At 42.6% G+C, this 19,676-nt stretch overlaps 1 protein-coding gene and 1 non-coding gene across 4 annotated transcripts in view; both read right to left on the bottom strand.

Annotated features, from left to right (window-relative positions):
* The window catches only part of Palm2akap2 (PALM2 and AKAP2 fusion), a 465,668-nt gene that overhangs the window by 257,971 nt on the left and 188,021 nt on the right, over positions 1-19,676 (bottom strand). For all 3 annotated transcript variants that reach the window (XM_071600827.1, XM_071600829.1, XM_071600828.1), the window contains exons 3-4: positions 12,492-12,572; positions 4,200-4,330 (exon numbers count right to left, since the gene is read on the bottom strand). In XM_071600827.1, the coding sequence (XP_071456928.1) occupies positions 4,200-4,330; positions 12,492-12,572 (212 nt within the window). The remainder of the gene's footprint in view (positions 1-4,199; positions 4,331-12,491; positions 12,573-19,676) is intronic.
* On the bottom strand, positions 13,928-14,000 carry Trnaa-ugc (transfer RNA alanine (anticodon UGC)). The gene has a single exon. It is a non-coding gene; the product is annotated as a tRNA-Ala (tRNA).

Raw genomic sequence — 19,676 nt, 5'->3', positions numbered from 1 at the left:
AATAATTCTTTCTTTCTTTCTTTTTTTTTTTTTGGTGCCAGGGATTGAACCCAGGGGCACTTAAACACTGAGTCACATCCCTAAACCTTTATATTTTTTGAGACAGGATCTCACTAAGTTGCTTAGGGATTTGATAAGTTGCCAAGACTGGCTTTGAACTTGCAATCCTCCTGCCTCAGCCTCCCAGACCTCTGGGATTTTATAGGTGTATGCCATCACGCCCAGAGGCTTTCAACAATTTGGATCTAATTTAGCCTCTCTTACCTCTGGTTTCCAGCAAGCCAAAAATATACTGCTGACATTACTCAGGAGAAAACGGAGCAGAAGAATCATGATCTATTACTCCACTGTGGTGACCAGCTTCTCTTCTGCATTTCCAGCCACTTTGGAAACTGCTTTGAATTTCAGCCAAAAATCTCCAAAAAATGGTAAGAGGTTTTTGGACTTTGGTGAGTGACCAGCTTTCCTGACCTGTATCATTTTGAGCCTGGTAAACCAAGGCTGCTTCTTATCAAGTTCAAATGGAAGCTGGGCTCCATCGTGGGGAGGAGGGGACTTAGCTCTCTGCCAGAACTCTTCTCACCTCCAGGAATTCCCAGAGTGGGTTTCAAATTTCCTTGAATCAAAGCAGGAAGGCCCACAATCAGTTTGAAATCAAGGGTCAGGGTTGTCCTTCTTTATCCTGTGTGTGTTATTGATTTCCTTATAAATACTACTTACTTCCTCTCCTTCAGGGTTTTACTTAAGTATTAAGATGGGATTTCCTTTACAGCTTATTCTTTTTTTTTTTGGCAGCAATTGTTCTTGAACCTGAATGCACATCAGAATTATCAGAGTACTCTTTTAAAAAAAGCACGGATTCTAGGTCTCCTTACATGGGTCACTGAATGAGACCTGGGAATCCTTATGTTTTAAAAGCTCCCCAGGTAATTCCAATGCCCGGGCTTTAATATTCTAGTTATATTTTCCTTCCCTCCTTCCTTCCTCTTTTCCTTCTATCTTTCTTCTTGGGTTGCCCTGAAAATCCAAGAATCACAAACAATAGTTCTGGAAGAGAGACAACATTCTCTACATCAAGGCAAACACCCAGGTAGGAATGACATTTCAGAAGAGAACAGGTCCGTGAACCTGGCTCTTCTGGAGCAGCTATTGATTAATTGTAAGGCATCTTAGAATTAGAAAGGTGGTTATGTTCTTTTTTCTTAAAGGTATTTAGGGAAACAGACATACGTCTTAGTGAAAATTCGCATACTTTATTTGAAAGCATGCAAATTTATCTTTATCATATTTGAAATGGTCCAGAGATAAAGACAAACCCCAGATGTACTGGAAGTTCTGCATTAGGTAACTATCATCTTTTCTTTTTCTAAATGATTTCATGCAAAAATTTCCTTTAATCTTTCCATGTGGGAATTTTACCTGTTCTTTGATTACTATTCTCTGTTCTTCCTTCAGTTTCTTCAATCTACTGTTGGTTCAACAATGAGGACTGAAATACCTTCAGGGAATAACTGGACTCAGATACTTTACAGTTTGAAAGCAGTTTATGTCTCTTTAGGAGTATTTAATTTATTGCTTGCAAGTGACTTAGACCAGCAGGCCCCAACCAAAACATCTACCAATTAATATTTTGCTTCAAACAAAGAAAGTTTCCTTTGAAATTCCTTTATTTAGTGATCTTGCCACATCCAATTAGATAGTTTCTGAAATTCCCATTATATAATGATCAAATTCTGAAACTGATCCCAAAGCCACTCATTTTCTGTCTACTTTCCTCTTCCTTCCCTCTGTACTATTGAGTTGTTTGAGTGTGTCTTCTTTCTTATTAACTGGCTTTTCTACAGTTCCCTCAGGCTGCTCGGTTCTCCCTAACAGTTTTCACTTCAACCATCATGTATCAAAGGCAGAAATATTCACCCCCATTCTTCACCCTTTTCTGATCTGTGTTTCTTCCACTAAAAGCTGTCTGTCTCCTTCCCTGGATTGTGGGCTTGACCATGGACTTGCGTTAGCTAAGGGTGTATAGACTGTTCTGAGCATAGGCCTTGCTTCTGTTGCCATAAAAACAGAATAACAGCAACCTATCAATGAAGAGAAAATAAGAGTAGACACATCCAACCTGCAGTTTAGAGCCACTTAGCTAAAATTGGAAGCCTGCAGGGTCTGCAGCCAATCCCACAGATTCTGTAACTGCAGGGTGTCTACGTTTACCATGAGCCCTACAGTCAACTCTGCCCCACTCTAGGCAGGTGTCATAGGGGACCAAGTGACCTCTACAGGAAGAGGGAGAGGAGATCCTTTCTTCCCTTGGGACTAAAGATGCTGAAGGCTGTACAGGTTGAGCATCTCTAATCTGAAAATCTAAAATTGAAAATGCTCCAGCATCTGAATCATTTTCAACACCAAGATGACATCACAAGTGGAAAATTCCATACCTGACCTCTGGTGACTCAATGTACACTAAACTGTTTCATGCACAAAATTATTAAAAATATTGTATGGAATCACCTTCAGTCTATGAGTATAAGGTATATAAACAAAACATAAATAAAATTTGAGTTTAGACTTGGGTCCCATCCTCTAGATATCTCATTATGTATATGCAAATATTTCAGAACTTTAAAAAATCCCAAATCTGAACACTTCTGGGTAAGCATTTTGGATAAGGATTATTGGGCCTGTGGTAGAGAAGATGCAAGACGAGGGGAAGCAAAAACTGACTCTGAGGTAGGAAGAAAGTCCTCAGGAGATGATGCCCACAGCGGCCCTGCTCTGGGCACACAGCTCATCCCGAGCACCCAATTCCTGTTTGGCTAATGCCTGGCAAGGCCAGTACAGGGGCTAAAATGTTCCCTGAATCTGGGCCTAAGCACCCACCCCTTTAGTTTATTGTGATCTAATTCCTTCTGGCCTGGACATCCAACTCTTAAATGAGCTCAAACAGTTTGTCTTCATGCACTGAGTGAGTTCTTATCCTCAAAGGTAAAAAGAGATTTCCTTTATCTTTCTGAGTATGATCATGCCCACCCGAATAGTAAACCTGTCCCTAATATTACACCTCATTTCAATGGTCATTCAGCCAAAACTGAGTCATTTTAAGAATCTGGCCTCCATATGGCATGGCTCAGTTTGCAGATAAGATTTAATACCTACTGGACCATGATGACAACATATTCAGGCTCAGGCCACAATGAAGTGGCTAATTTTGTTCGAAAAGTTCATAAAACTAATTTTATTCCTATTTCACAAATCTGTCTTCATTTTTTTCCCCCTGCCTTCTGCCAATAACAACACCTACTCTTTCTCTTATATATAAGTACATATTGCATAAATGGCTGGTAACAGTTCAGCCATAACCTTTTTTGTATTCTAAGAAAATGTGTATATATGTATCATGTGTGTATATATGCTTGTGTGTATGTGCATACATGTACACACCAACTTTTTCTTGGCCTATTTCCCACACATATAAAGTTTAGCCAAGCTACTCTGAAAGCTGTTTAGGGGACATTAGGATCAGGCAAAATGGGGACAGAAGCTGAAGTATGTCTTTGGGGTTCTCTATCGAGACCCATGATTGCAACAGTTCCCAAGTGCAAGCGTACATTTCAACTCATGGATACCCAGAAGTCACAAGCAGGTCACCTGTCTCCCAGAATGAAATGAGATCCATAAAGAAAGCAACCAGCCCTCGGAGTAGCACAAGTGGATAATGCAAAACGGACTGGAGGAGCCCAGGCACACAACCTACCTACAGATGCACCCTCACTTGCCCTGCCCTAGGTAGTCTTCATTTCAACCCCAAGACCCTTAGCTACCATTTTCCCATTTCAAATTGATAAACAGACCCCCTGCTGGGGCAATAACTGCTGACAGCCTCATCCCAGGAGGAAAAAGACAAAAGCTGATAAAAGAACTCAAAATGGGGCAATCTGCAAAAGGGCAAGGTACTTGCAACACCTCACTGGCCCAGGAAGACATCACTGTACTTACCGTATTGCACCCCAATACAATACTCAGTACTCTGAGCAGTAACACTGGGTCATGGGGGAAGTTGAGGGACACCCTACGAACTCTGAAGCAAGGTAATTCTAAAGCGCTGGGAAAAGTGACCGCATTGGGAAAGGCCCCCTAGAGGCAAGAAGTGGTCCCTGCACGGCCAACCTCAGCCTGGGGCCCCAGGGCTGCAAACCACCTACCTCTGGATGTTATCCTCCAGCTGCTTGACTCTGAACTCATCCTCCTCAGACTGCCGCCGCCTGGCTTCCTCCTCTTCGGCAGTTCCAGCGGGGATACCCTGCAGCAGCCATTTTTCCCGAAGCACTTTGGACTGTGGGAATGAGGGAGGATAACAGACAAGATGACACCTTTCCATCCACATCCTGCTCTCCATAGCAGGGCATGGCGTTTTAGCTCCGCCCCTCATCAGCTCCACCTGGATCGCTGCCTTCACCTCCTCACTGACTTGGCTCCCCATTTCCCTCCAGCCCAACCTCCAGCGGGTCGCCAGAGAGATTTATTTCCACATTTAAAAAATTCTGTTAAATATTTGCTAAGAACCCACCACATGCCCAGCATTATTCTGGCTGCTAAAACAAAACAAATCTCTGTCCTTTTGCAGCTTCTACTTTAGTCAGGAGACAACAAACATTTTATATACACATAATAGACACTTACACACACCCACACACACATCAGTGTACCTACTTTCCCCCAGATGGGGCTGCTGGGGAATGCAAGGGTTGGGGAGGGATATGGAGGGTGTTGCTATATTTATAGGGTGGGTCCAAAAGGCTTATTGATAGGTTACATTTGAGCAGGGACACAGTACAGAACCATCCACACTCTAATCTGGAGAAAGTGTGGCCCTGAGTGGTGTCTATTTTCTATTATTAAAAAGAAAAATCAAGTGAACTGTATAATAAATACCCATGTGATCTCATCTAGATTAAAGAATTATAAACATTATGCCATATTTTCCCACATGTTTTTCACCAAAGCATTTTAAAGTAAATATCAAACACCATGACATTTCACCCATCAATATTTCAGTATGAGTCTCTAAAAAAAGGACCTTTTTTTCTATGCAATTACAACTTCATTGTAAAATTTCCTAAATCATCCACTGTCTAGTCCAAGTTAAAGTGTTCTTTTAAAAAATTAACCTATGTTGTGTCTCTTCTTAAAAACTTTTTAATGACTCCAAAACCTCCCTAGCAGTGGTCCCCAACATTATTAAAAACATACCTCACCTTGCATAATATATTATGCAGTCCCTATGAGGACTCAGGGCACATGACAGATTCTTCCCAGTAACAGAGGCCAGTGAAGGAACAAAAGGAGTAAAAGCTAAGAGATCAGTCAAGGCAGAGTGAGGACTAGCTTCCCTAATTCCTTAGCATCACTTCTGTCAAGAAATTTGCGGTGGTGGGGGAGGGGATAGGATTATAGCTCAGTGGCAGAGCACTTGCCTAGCATGTGTGAGGCACTGGGTTTGATTCTCAGCCCCACATAAAAACAGACAAATAAAATAGAGGTCCATTGAAAACTAAAAAATTTTCAAAAATTTTTTTTTAGTCTGATTAAGTAGGATGAGCAGGGTAAAGGCCAACAGTCAGGGCAGGCAGACTCAGAGCAAACTTTTTGTAGCTCTAGTGAGCAAACCTTGCACAATTCCATAGACTCTCATATTTCTGTTGGACTGCAGGCTGCTTATTATGAGCCTATGCAAGGAGTTTTTTAAATTACCAGTATTTAGTAACAGTAATTTACAGTTCCCTAATGGTTCTGATTCACTATTCTACAGAGAAGTCCAGATGCCACTCATTCATCACCGTGGTGACCCTGCCAGATGCACAGTTTGGTCTAGAAACCCTGCATGTCCAGAATGGACCCTTTGTTAGCAATGCATCAGCAGAGGGTGTAAAGCCAGCCATGGCTTTTACTGGGGTGTGTGTGTGTTGCTATTTAATTATAAATCATTTCATTATAAATCATTACAGAGATCTGTTGGTCATTCTTACAGCACAGAGAGACAAATTTATAGCAACTGACCTGTAATTTTCCAATACAGATTTAAAGACATGTAATTTGTTCATATATAAGTGATTGCTAACTGTACTGCTAAAGTGATTGGCCACAGGGTGTACTTTACTATCCTGCCTCACCCAGGAATCACGTGTGTTTGTGTGTGTGTGTAGGGGTGGGGTGTAGTTAAGTGGTAAAACATATGCTTAGTATGTATGAGGCCCTGGGTTCAATCCTCAGCGCCAAAAAGCACCCAAATAAGATTAACAAAATTGGGAGGCACCACTGCCTTTCTCCCTAACCTGGATAACTACTTTCCAGCTTCTCCAATAGCATTTCCTTCTTGATAACCAACCCCATCCCTCAGTCCCTTGCAGTCAGTGATGCATTTTTCATTCATCTGTGAGACTGACATGTGAGGCTGCAGCTGGTCATAAGCACCTGCTGAAGGAATGACTCTGAACAGCCATGCCTTCACGCTGCATTTTAACAAACATAAAAATCCTCAACTAATACACCTAAAAAAGGCCTTTGAGATGAATTAACCCAATCTTTCTCATGTACGGATAAGGTAACTGATGTAAAGCCACTTTTTTGGGGGTGGGGTATGGGGGAATGAATCAGGGGTATCTGACCACTGAGCCACATCCCCAGCCTTATTTTTGTATTTTATTTACAGACAGCTTTTGCTGAGGCCGATTTTGAACTCGTGATCCTCTGGCTTCAGCCTCCCGAGCCACGGGGATTACAGGCATGTGCCACCTTGCCCAGCCTGAAGCCACTTTTGAAGGTGACCTAAGCAAACAGTGAGAAGTATCTGGAGCAGGTGGGTGGGGCAGGTGTGAAGGTCAGAGACAAATCAGGACTCACAAGTGTCTATTTTTTGATCAAGTTTAGCAATCCATCTTTCATAATTCTGGCATTGATGTCAGGCGTTAAGACTTCCTCACCGCTGCACTATAAAAATATTCATCTGTGTTTCATTCTGGAACTTTCATGTTTTGCCTTTCACCCCACCATTCACCTGTAATCTGGCTAAAGCTAACATCGGCTGCCACAGTGGATGATGGCTGGAATCGGGTTAATCGGGTTAAACTCAGGGTGAGGCAAAAGTTGTGTTTGCATTTTCAATCATTTTCTTGTGCCCCTACCTCTTCCCCTTCTCTCCTAACCCTTTTATTCTTTTCTTCCTCCTTTGTGCCACCTTATATGATCTTGGTTTAGTTCTGCAATTTTGTTAAATGATTCCCTTGACATAGGGAGATGCCAACCCAAGACTCCTGAAAGAAGAAAGAGAGTTTCACCTCCCCTCAAACTGTTTGTGGGGCCAGAGGACACCTGATGGGAAAAAGGAAAAGATGTAAAGTTCCTTTATATGGTGAGCTATGCTTATCTGTTGAATATTTACATTCAAAATCATTCTTTCACATGTACTAATAACCAAGAAAAGTCTCAAATTAGTGCCAAAAGTTCAAAATAGCAAAAGACTCTTTGCAGCAATGTTCCCGATGCCTTAGGCCAGCTCAGCAAATGACCTTGGTGGGCTGACAATAAATATTTCACAGGGTCATGATTCAGCCCTTCATCTTTTTCCCATTCAGTTGTCTCTACAGAAAAGACTGTGGCCTTTAAAATATAACCACCATTTTCATAGCTTGGGTTAGGAGAAAACTCTAGTTGGGGTTCCCTGCTCATGAATAAATCATTCAAAGGCAGCTTATGTATTGAAGCTGCAATATTAGCAATTTGATTCTGACAGTTCTGACGGTGTCAGACAAACCTTTACAAACGTGAAAGTCCCCACGGAGCACAGGTTGCAGCACTACAGAGCTCACACTCTGTGCTGGGACTTTAAACAGCCCAATAAAATAGACAAATCTCTGGCCCTTCAACCAAGAGGCAAAAGGGAATATTAAATTCAGTCTTCTCTAATGTAACACTGTAGTTGATTTATTAAAAAAAACTCACATGATCACAAGTCTTATTATGAAAACAATAAACAATAAATAATTGTTTCCATGGAATAAAAAACCAAGACAGTTTTTCAAAAGAAGAATGTTGATGGCTCTTGCCTTATGAAATATCTCAATATTAAAGAGCCGTGGGATTAAGCAAGAATGGCACCGGCCCCCGGATGGGCACAGGGAGAGAACAAAGGAATCCATAAACAGTGGACTTGAGAGTAAGGGAGTATGTGATATAGACGACATTTAAATCAGGGAAGGAAAGGATGAATTAATCAGTAAATCAAGTTGAGACAAGTGGCTCATGATGAGGGAAATGTAGATTCTTACCTCATACCTTATGGGGAAATAAGTTCTAGGTGGGTTAAAACTACTGAAGTATAAGAAATCTCATAGGTAAATGTTTGAGATGGAAAATCTTCCAAGGATGACGTCCAAGTCAGAAAGCATGAAGTAAAACAAGGTTTGTTGTGATTTCACAAAAAAATCATAAATTTTTGTATGGGAATTTAAAGGAATCCACATGCAAAAATCAAAATAGAGGTAAAGGTTAATGTAACGAGGACTCTGATGTTAATATGATCTCATTTTACTAATGGCTGGTAAGGCCTGTAGACAAGGGTTACATATCTTAATCTATAAAGGTACCTTGCAGGGAAAGGATAGCAGCATACACCCCATGTGGGTTATATCTAGGTGGGGAAGATGCAGTTGATATTTTCATCTAGGTATGTTCTTATACGTTTAAATTGAGTTTTTGCAATGACCACACATTTCTTCCTTTTACAATAAGCAAGAACAATCCAGCAATCAAAATTGCTTACTGGTTCTATTTGTGTTTCTTGGGAATTCCTACATCATAAGTATTAGTTACTAAACAGAGCTAGGCATCTTCTAAAAAGAAATCTGAGGCTGGGTACAATAGTGCATGCCTGTCATCCCAGTTACTCAAGAGAATGAGGCCAGTCTGGGTAACTTAGCAAGACCGTGTTGCAAAATAAAATAAAAAGGGCTGGGGATATAGCTCTGTGGCAGAGTTTTTGCTTAGCAGGTAGGAGGCCCTGTGTTCAATCTCTAGCACCACTAAAAGAAAAAGAAAAGAAGGAATGAAGGAGAAGGAAAGGGAAAAAAGTCTTAAGTTTAATTTGGCCAGAAACTAAAATATTTTCAAGGCTTCCTAATCACTGTGGTGTAGCAGCTCATGTTTTAACATTTCATACTTTGGTCCTTCTTTGCATTAAGGAGTTTGCTCACATGTATAAAGTAATGATATTCCACTCCTTGAAGCTACTGTATATGCCTAAATATTGCAATGAGCAAATATATAAAACAAACATCAAAATATCAAAACTATGTGCCTTGTATTCTATTTATTTGCTTTGACAAGAGACCAGTGAATCTTTCTAAATAATTCATATCTCACTGCATGACAAGAAGTGTCCATAGACTACTTGATTCTCATATATAATTCTCATATGTGATTTACATATATGGAATATGAGAATTATATGAAGAATATAAGAATTACGTCTAAATAAAAAGGAAACCAAACTCTAATGGTTTTCCATTTTTCTTTGTACTTGAATATTTTTTTTTTCCCTTCAAGAGCATCTGGGATTTTACAAAATTAGTGAAATTAGTAGTAATTACTGACATATTTCCTAATATTTTCTACTTAAGAAACCTACAATAATCACTGTGACAAGTCTCCACACGGTCTAAACTTTCTGGAGCCCACAGAAATATAGTTAGAGTGAAAAGACAGTGGTGACAGCCATTGGCATCTTTCTAAGCAAATCATCATAAGGAAACAGTTGGAAGAGAAGAGTGTCCTGGGAAGAACCTGATCTTTGGAAGCAGACAGTCCTGGGGTTCAGCCTGGGCTCCCTTGCTTACAGTCTCTGTGTCCTTGAGCCAATTACTTGACCTCATGGATGTATTTCTGTACTTGTGGAATGGGGAGACCAACATCCACCTGGTGGTCACTATTGAGGACAGGCATTTAAAGTATCAGGCACATGCTGGGTATTCAAAAAATACTACCATAGAGGATAGATAAGAGGTTCCCAGGCTGCTGTACTGCCAGGACAGAGCTGGCTGGCTCTCCTCTGAGGCTCCCGGAGGAGGAAATACAACCCCAGAGAATCTCCTTCCATCCAGGGGTGAGGCCACCAAGCTGGAAACCTAACGATTCCAGGGAAGATGACTCATACTAGTCAAGTTCAGTCAACAGTCAAATGATTTGAAATGGAACCCATTCCTTTCTGGTGTCTGAAGTGACCTCATCCCTCCATCAGGCCCTCTCTTCCTTCTATCAAAATAATGCAACTATTTTAAGGAGGATGGACTCAGATCAAAGAGTGGCAGAACCAGGAGGGAGGCGTCCCCTGGGCCACAGTGAGGCCTATGACACCTCTGGCCTTGCCAGCAACCCTTCCTCCCCAGGCACGGAAGCCCAAGACCTTTCAGAGCTGGGGGTCTCTCTCCAGCTGGTACAAGACACACTGTCACCTTTGGAACCTCTAAGCTCTCCTTTTTATTGTTCAAGGCTAACAATCCATCCTCATTATGTCCACACAAGCTTTCCCCAGAGAGAAGACAAGACAATGCACTCGTTTCCACTTAACTGGATTCAGTCACCTCTAGTCCTCCCACTCCAGACTTCTTGATAACGTGCTGGGTGCACCCCTAGATAGCCAAACTCAGGAAGAACTATCGGATTCCCTTGTTTCCAAGCCCCTGGAAGAACCTCATTGCTTACTCACACAAAACTCAGGCCTTTTTACTATTCTTTCTGTTGACTGGATGGATGGGTAGCTGACGGATCAACAGATCAATGGAGGCACAGATGAAGAATGGATAGAACATTCTAACACTGTGATGGACATAGGCAATGAATGAGTCTTTGGTATCTCGTTTGGCACCCAGAAAGATGAGAATGGGATAAAAGGAACCTGGTCTTATGACATATGTTCACTGCCTGATTTTTGGATTCAAAGAATGCGAGAGCAGAGATGAGCCTGAAGCTGGAGGGGAGAGAGGCTGTCTAGTCAAATCAGCCTCTCTGACCCATTGGGCTCAGCTCACCTTTTCACCAAGAGTTCACAGAGGTTTTAGTACATGTTAGCCTCTTACCGAAGTGAATTGACTAATTGACTGTATTCTGAACTACAGATCCTGCCCTGTCCAGACTGACCTTGAGCAACTCACTCTGTTCTATCAGTGTTTTAAGTCCCCCTCTCTGGAAGAAGAGGATACTAATTTTAGTCTCAATCTTCCCTTGGGAATGTTGTCAGGAAAGAGTAACAACATATGGATCTTGTCAGGCCCTTACTTGAAAATGGATTTTCACAATGGACAGCATTCTCAGTATCATGCTGCGTTTCTCCCTTTTAAGCACAATTCTCTGGTTCAAGTTACTGGTAAACTGATAAGCATGCAAAGCAGATATAGGTCATGCTGCTCTTTGAAATCACCCACCAGCTTGCTCATGATTCTCATTTTGAGGATTCATTTAGCACAACCCTGTTTTCTAGAGAGGAATAGGAAATGCAACCATGAAGGTTCACTTTGTTTTAAAAATGTCCAAATAATCCCTACTTTGCATCGCCCAGAGACTCAGCACCACCTTCCCAACCAGCCCCCAAGCAAAGAAATTCTATGTACACAAAGGTCATGGCAACTTCTCTGGAGCAGAAGATCTTCCTTAAAAAAAGCCCAGGAGCAGTCAAAAGCAAGCATCCACTTGTAGATGGCCATGGAATGTGGTCACTTTATCCTCTGAACATGAGCAAAGCAACATTCAGCCACCAGTGGAGTCCCTGTGACAGTGACAGAGCTTTCTCCTGGGCTGTAATCAATTATGATGCTTAAGAGCATTATGTTTTAGAGAGAAATAAATAAATAAAACAGCTCTTTCTCTCTCTCTTTCTTTTTATTACGGTGCAAGGGAGACCCAATCCAGACAAATAAATCAAAAATCCATTTTTGGCCAACTGCTCATTTTAACAGAACACTTGTAAAATTGCTAAAGTAGAAATAAAATAGAAGAGTAATCTGCAATGCACAGTGTTGTTCTTTTCTCAGATCCCAGGGCTTTATCTCCCTTTGCTCCGTGTCAAGAAAGATATTAACATTTTTAATTTTTTAAAAAAGTGCATTTGGAACCTCTGAGCAAAGGCACAGGAGAAGCAGCCCCGGACCATGTGGAGTCTGCTCTTCCAATGTCTATATATAGCCACCACATTTCACAGGCACACACCACCCTGCACCCTATCCACATGCACACTGTGATCTGAGGCTTGCAGAAATCAGAATGCTGTGACGATGCCCTGAATCTCAGAAATCCACAAGAAAAGCCAAGAGATGGTTTCCCGATTGAATGAAAAAGGCTGGTTCAGCCGTTGCAGCGCCTTGGCGGCAGGGCAGGCTCTGCCCAGCTCTCCCGAGTGTGATCTGCATGGCTAATAATGGCACAGGTTCCTGGGATCAGCCGCTTACCTTGGAATGCTGCAGCAGGAGTACCTGCTCGTCGAGCTGCTGTCGTTTGCCTTCTATTTCCGTCTGTCGCTTTCTTTTTTCCTTGAAAATAAAAAGAGAGAGAGAAAGAGAGAGAGAGGCTGTCAGAGTGGGTGGGTGTTGGCTCTAGGAATGTGAAGGCAGGGAGCAGGAGCAGGAGCGGCACACATCTGTGCAGACACTTCCAAGAGATGCTGGGCACACACGCAGCGTCACCTGCCCCACCGTTGCTGGGTGTGTTGCAGGCAGCAGCCTTCTCCTAACATGTCTGCGGTGGGCTCGGCCAGTGGGAGAAATTCTCCTCACTCAGCCAGACTGCAACGATTTAATCCAGAAGAAAAGGCGGTTTCCACACACGCACACGCACACGCACACAGCCCTGTGCTGTGCAGTGTTAATTTGGAGACAAAGAATAAAAATCTCAATCCAAAAGACACAGGTTGTTACAAACTGGGAACAGGAGGGAATTAAACAAGGGCAGGAGGACCCCAGGGTCAGATTTCTTTTAGCAAAATCATATACATAAATAATATGCTGCAATTTCAAATTTGGTAGGACAGATTATCCAGTGAGGCATACCAAACAATGTAAATGAGAGAAGTTATCTTTGATCTTTGCTTAAAGGAGCCATGGGGGGGAACGTTTCTTGGGGGTGGGGCTCCCTGAGATTTTGGTAAGTATGAATCTGAAACCTGACTGCATGCCTCCAGCTCTATATTTGCTACCTGTGTGGCTTCTGGTAAGTTCTTTCACTTCCCTGGGTCTCAGTCTTCTTCTACATCAAGTAGAGATAACAAATCTACCCAAGCCATACGGTTGGGATGTGGATTAAATGAGAGGATATATGCAAAAGGACTAGAACAAGGCCTGGCACACCGTAAGCACTCAATCATCGTTATTTGCTAATATTCCTATTGCACGTTTGCTTCCAGGGAGGTAATTATTGCCTAGAAACTGGTTTTAAAGGGATGTGTTTCCCTGGCATTCCCACATCCTTTCCACTACAGCATATACTGCATATTTTTTTTTCCTCCACCCTTCTCCAGTGCAGACAACAAACATCACAGGAATGTGGTTCATAAGAATAGAAAGGCCTTCCCCTATGAGAGCTTGCTTGTTTATATTTGTCTTCTAACGTGTACAGGAGGATTTATTGAGCCATGTACAGCACTGGACCATTCTCCTTTGCTCACAGATGCAGGAAGACATTACAGCACTGTATTCCTGGGGAAGACAAGGATGCCAAAGTCTGGCCACCCATTCCATGGATGGAAGCTTTTCTTTCATGGAACGCCATGTTTCTGAGATGTGACTGCACCACAGCTGTTGAAATCAATGTCCTAATCATGTGTGTTAAAGCCAACGTTTTCCACGCAATGAAGAGACTTTAAGAAATATTAGCTCTTTTTTTGGGTGGGGGGAGATGCTGGGAATTGAACCCAGGGCCTTGTGCATGCAAGGCAGGCACTCTACCAACTGAGCTATATCCCCAGCCCAGCATTTGCAGGAAAATGGATGCTGAAGTAAGCCAATCCCAAAAAACCAAAGGCTGAATGTTTTCTCTGATAAGTGGATGCTGATCCATAATGGGGGGTGGGGCAGCGCATGGGAAGAATGGAGGAACTTTGATTGGGCAAAGGGGAAGGAGTGGAGAGGAGGGGGGATGGGGGCAGGAAAGATGGTGGAATGAGACAGACATCCTTACCCTAGGTACATGTATGACTGCATATATAGTGCGACTCTACATTGTGTACAACCAGAGAAATGAAAAGTTGTGCTTCATTTGTGTACAATGAATCAAAATGCACTCTGCTGTCATGTATAACTAATTAGAACAAATAAAAAAATCTGCAAAACAACAACAAAAAAGAAATATTAGCTCATAAACTTGAGTCACTAGAATATAATACCTAAGTCAGGGATAGAATCTCCCTGCCAAAGTGAGACCTATCTTAGGAACTTATCATTCACCAAGGGACTCCAACCAATGGTGCATAATTGATGCTACTTAATCTCAGAGCATGTCCAAAAACAGATAATAATATGACAGTAAATGGGGAAAGTAAGGCCCAGTGGGAAGAGCACACCTGACCAGCATCTGAAAGGCACCACATGACAAGGCAAGAATGTCCAGGACCAGCTGCCATCTCCAGTCCCAGAAATTCTCTAGATGAGTTTACTGGACCTTATCGCTCATCGCTATTGACTATCAAGATATACAGTTTTCCTACATTTAAATCCAGAACAAGATATAGTGTGTTACAATACAAGATGCAGATCACAAATGTTGACTGAGTGCTAACTACACATCTTGTCACTTCCAAGACTTTCCCCGGCATTCCCACCTCTGTGCATTCACTCATATGCAAAGTTCTCACTCCAGAGTTGCCCATTGGAATGGTGAATCCGAGTGGGAACAATATCACCAGCTGGACTCTGTAGTGGACCTGTACATGCTCAAGCAGTAGACTCATCAGGGATCCCTGTAAACTGATATGGTCAAGGTGGACATAGGTTGCAAGTTAGTCCTTGAAGAATGGGTAGGGTATAGGTACATGTCGACCAATGGGCAGCTCATTCAAGGCAAAAAGAACTATGTGAGCAAGAGTAGAAGTGCTATGCATGTTCCAGAAAGAATGAGGAGGAAAATCTAACTGGGAGGGAATCAAAAGATTAACTAAGACTAGGCCATTGATGATTAGACCACGAAGTCTGAATTGTATTGTACAGACACTGCCCTATCTTTGTAAGGTTCTCAGCAAGAGCATTGATATGATATTGTATTTTAGAAACATTAATCTGGCGTTGGTGTAAAGGAAGGATGAATAGGGGTTGGGATACTTTTCCTGTAAAAGAAAAGTAAACACGTAGGCTGTATTAATATTTCCCCTAAGGAAGCACCTAACTGGATTCAAGTTCTAAACAAAAGAATTGTCAACATACACAACCAGACCGTGCCATTGGCATGTTACCATCTGTGTTTGACTGAGTGAGACCTTGGGTTTGGCATCAACAGCAGAAGAGGATTCTTTTCTAGATGAGTCCCTTGCACAGTGATGGGGTTAGGTCCCGAAGCCATTCCTAATTGGGTAAGAGGTAAGAATGCAATCAGCCTCTGTTCAGAATTAGGTACAAGTCCAAAAAAAAAAAGGATTATGTTTAAGTCAAATCATGGTAAACTTGAGTAGGACCCCACTGAGGAACACACCTTTGGTCCTTGACATTGGCCTGATGGATGGCTGAGGTCTGAGCTGTGCTCCTCACCTGGCTAGCTGTGCTCCTCACCTCTCAGACTTCTCCCTCCCTTAACTAAGACAAACCCAGTGACTCTTGGACCCTTCTTTCCCATCCACTCCAAAGCTCTTGGGTTCCATCTCCACTTTGAGGCCCAGGTCCCCGTATTGAACTAGCAACCTTTCAGGGCATCCCTCCAATTCAACACATGCAATCGCTCTCTCAGTCATCCCTCGCTGGCTACCTTCAGGCCCATTCCTCTTTCTACGTTCTTCATCTCAGCAACTGACCCTACTCAACTCAGATATCTGTCACCCTAGACATTCATCCTACTGAAAGTCAGCGTCCATTGATTCTGCTTGCCATTTTCCTCATCTTTTGCCTCCACACTGCCCTAACGTTCCCCTTTATCTCCTTACCTGCCCATTGGAACTGTTCCTCATCAGGACCTTTTACTCCCCAGTGAATTCAGCTGCTTGCATTTCATCTTCATCTGGATTACTGAAGGCATTTCCTCACTCATCTTGCCTCCATGCCTTGCTTTCTCTAAGCCATTTCCCACACTACTGCCAGAGTGACATTTTAATACTGAAGTCTGACCATCTGCATCCTTTGCCTAAAGCCCAGGTGTCTCCCCACTGCCTATAAGACAAAGCAATGGCCATTGAGGCTCCTATCTCACAGCCTCATCTCCAGCTGTGACCCCTGAGCCATATGCTCCAAGCTCAATAAGAGCTTGCAAGTATCGAGACTTGCTAGGCTGGGCTCATGTTTTCTGCCTTTACTCTTACTGTTTCTCCTAACACTAATGGATACCTCTTACTGCTTCATTTGACACACACTATTCATCTCTGACAGCACAGCTTAAATATCAATGAAGTTATAGTGACCACCTGTCAGTTTTGATCAGTCCAGTCTTCCTTCCCCTGGGAACACTTCTACACTCACTGTAAATGGAGTTAGTGGGAATGCTAGTTATGATCAGTCACAAATACCCCAGCTCATCCTTGTCACCGGGACTTGCACCTGTACCAGTTTAGGCCAATCATACTACCTTATCCCCTTGCAATAGTGACTGCTCTAAGGAGAGGCTCAGTGACCCAAGTGGGACCAACAAGAGATATTCTAGGGTCAGATGCATAAATATTTGCATTTAAAAAACTCTCCCTTCTTACTAGGGTTAAGCTGAGATGATATGCATCTGAATGGCAATTTTCCCAAGCCACATAGAAAAAAGAACCTATGTTGGAGAAAATATGGTCAACGCAAAGAGAGAAGTAAAGTTTCAAGACAGAGAAAACAGGATCCTAATACATTATTTGGACCCAAGATCTAGTCACGCATGAAGTTAGTTCCATCGCTCAGCTTCCTAAATTATCTATATTAATAAATCTCCTTTTTGCTTGAACTAATTTGACTAATGTCTTTATCACTTACAACTGAAAGGGTACCGATAAATAGTGAAGCCTTTTTCTGCTCCCTTCAAAAAGAGCTCCACGCCCCCCCCCCCCTTTCTCCCTGCTCTGCATGGGCTATAGATTTTCCACGTTAGTATCTTGAGTACTTCACAGTTACACATCTTCTCCATCAATCAAACCATAAGCTCCTGGAGGACCAGAATCTGGGCTGATACGTCTCTAAAGCCTAGAGAGAGTATTGCATAATGAACTCATGTGTATTTCTAAATTAATTGTGTGTGGTGTGTGTGTGTGTGTCTGTATCCCTCTTTCAAATGCAAATCTACAGCCCATGCAGAGCAGGGAGAAAGGGGAAGTCATGGAGGTCTCTTTGGATGGAGCAGAAAAGGCTTCACTATTTATCGGTACACTTTCAGTTGTAAAGTAATACAGACATTTAGTCAAATTAGTTCAAGCAAAAAGGAGATTTATTAATATAGATAATTTAGGAAGCTGAGCGATGGAACTAACTTCATCGACACTCATGATTTCAATGGTGGCAAAATATATTATTGAAAACACATTAGCCATCCATCCATGAAACCAGAAGAGTCCTCATGATGAAGACATTAACCAACATGGAATAGATAGATCATCACTGTTGCTATGCGTACAAGAACAGAGTTGGAAAAGCTACTTCTGGGGGGAAAAAATCATGGAAAGCTCATTGTGGGATGAAAGGTGGGGGAAGTGAACATTGCAGGGAAGAGTGTAAGTCCCTGACAGTAGCAGACCACTGGGAGGGGGAACACGTCCCTCTAGAGACATCTGGAATGAAGTGATCTCAATCCATTAGGAAGGTTTCCAGATCCCTCCACGATCTGGGAGGCCGAGCAAGCCACTCTCGTTGTCTTTCTGTAAATCATGTATTTTCCTGGCAAGCATTTTCTGGAAGCACTGCAACACTATAAACCTGCAAACTATTAGTATAGTAAGGAGCACACACTGTTCAGATGGTTGAAAACTCTGATGGAAGACAGGTGTCCCAGGAGTTCAGGGAGCTGTCTCCACCTTTGGGCTGGTGAGACTCCCTCTCCTGCTGTCACCTGGGCATTGGGAAGTGCAAGGTGGTGAATGGGCATAGGGTGGGGGTTGCTCCAGCTGAGCTTGTGAGAAAAAGGGAGAGCATGGAAGAGGCTAAGCAGGGAGGGCAAAACGAGGCAGAGAAGTGGCTTTTCCCTTCCTTCCCGAAGCTCCATTCCGACCTGAGCTGATACCTAGGGTCCCAGGGCACAGCAGACAGCAGAAACCAGAGGACCTACTCCAGGCACTAATTGCCAGTAAGAGCTTGGAATTTAGGTAAGAGGAGGAAAAAGAAAAATACATGAAATGGTAAATGCTGCCATCTTACTTCTTCCTATTGCTAGACGAAGAGAACTCTACTTTGACTCTTCCCAGGGTGAACCAGAAGGGACTGACTGTGTGTCCCTCCCCAATGCACTGATATTTTAAGTGACTTTCTCTGCCAGCTAGTTCCCAGGCTTTTGCAAAACAGAATCAGAGAAAGGGAAGAGTAATGAAGAATGACAATCAACAGGCCATTTTAAACAGTTTGCACTTGGAAAGGGAATCCGGGAGGGCAGGGAGGAGACAAAAGAAAGGAAGGTATGAAAAAGCAAAGAACTGAAATGGCGTGGAGATAGTTTGAAGGTCAAGAGTGAAAATGAAAGGCTGAGAGATTAAGATTAAAAGATCAGGGAGAGAGAATCTTAGGTAATTTTTCTGTGGTTAATGAAACCCTCTAATGTTGTCCAGAAGAATCCAGGAAGGACACTGGGATGACTTTTTGCTAATGAGACCGTGCTCCTCTGTGACTTCTTGCTACAACTGGATCACTAGGGCACCCAGGTTTTATATAGGTTATGTTAACGCATGAATTGACATTTTTGAGAATTAAATGATAGAAAACCAACTTGCAAACATGGACCCAAGGAGCTTTATCTATTAAGGAGTCAGAACACCATCTCAGACATGGTTGAATTATAATTACCTGTTTAATGCTGCTGCAGAGTCAGAGCTATTTATATCTGAGGACAGAAAAGGAGGGTGTATTGTCTGAAAACTGAGAAGCATGGTGATCAAGCATAGAAAAATCCAGCAGGTACCCACACAGCTTCGTCCAGCTGTCTTGTCCAGTTATCAGTGAACATTGAGTTTGCTTGGCAGTCATGTCCCTATCATTTATCTCATCTCAGTGCTATTAGGCATTAAAATGCACTCTCCAGGCTCTAAAGTCAAGGTCACCAATCATGATCCTGATTACAGTCAGGCTTCCCAAGCAGTTAGCTAAACAGAGAGATGGCACTTGTCATATCCTGCCCCTGCCCCGCAATGTCCATCCAATGTGAAATGGCACTTGGATTTGCAGATGAGTATAGTGAAAACTGAGTTAGTATGTGATTTTCTGATCCCACACAACTGAAGACTAGAACCCTGGGCTAGTTCAAATGGAAACTTTAAAAGACCTGACCAGCAG

This window comes from Marmota flaviventris, chromosome 13 (genome assembly GCF_047511675.1).
Source record: "Marmota flaviventris isolate mMarFla1 chromosome 13, mMarFla1.hap1, whole genome shotgun sequence".
NCBI lineage: Eukaryota > Metazoa > Chordata > Mammalia > Rodentia > Sciuridae > Marmota > Marmota flaviventris.
This window is presented reverse-complemented; position numbering and strand designations above follow the sequence as displayed.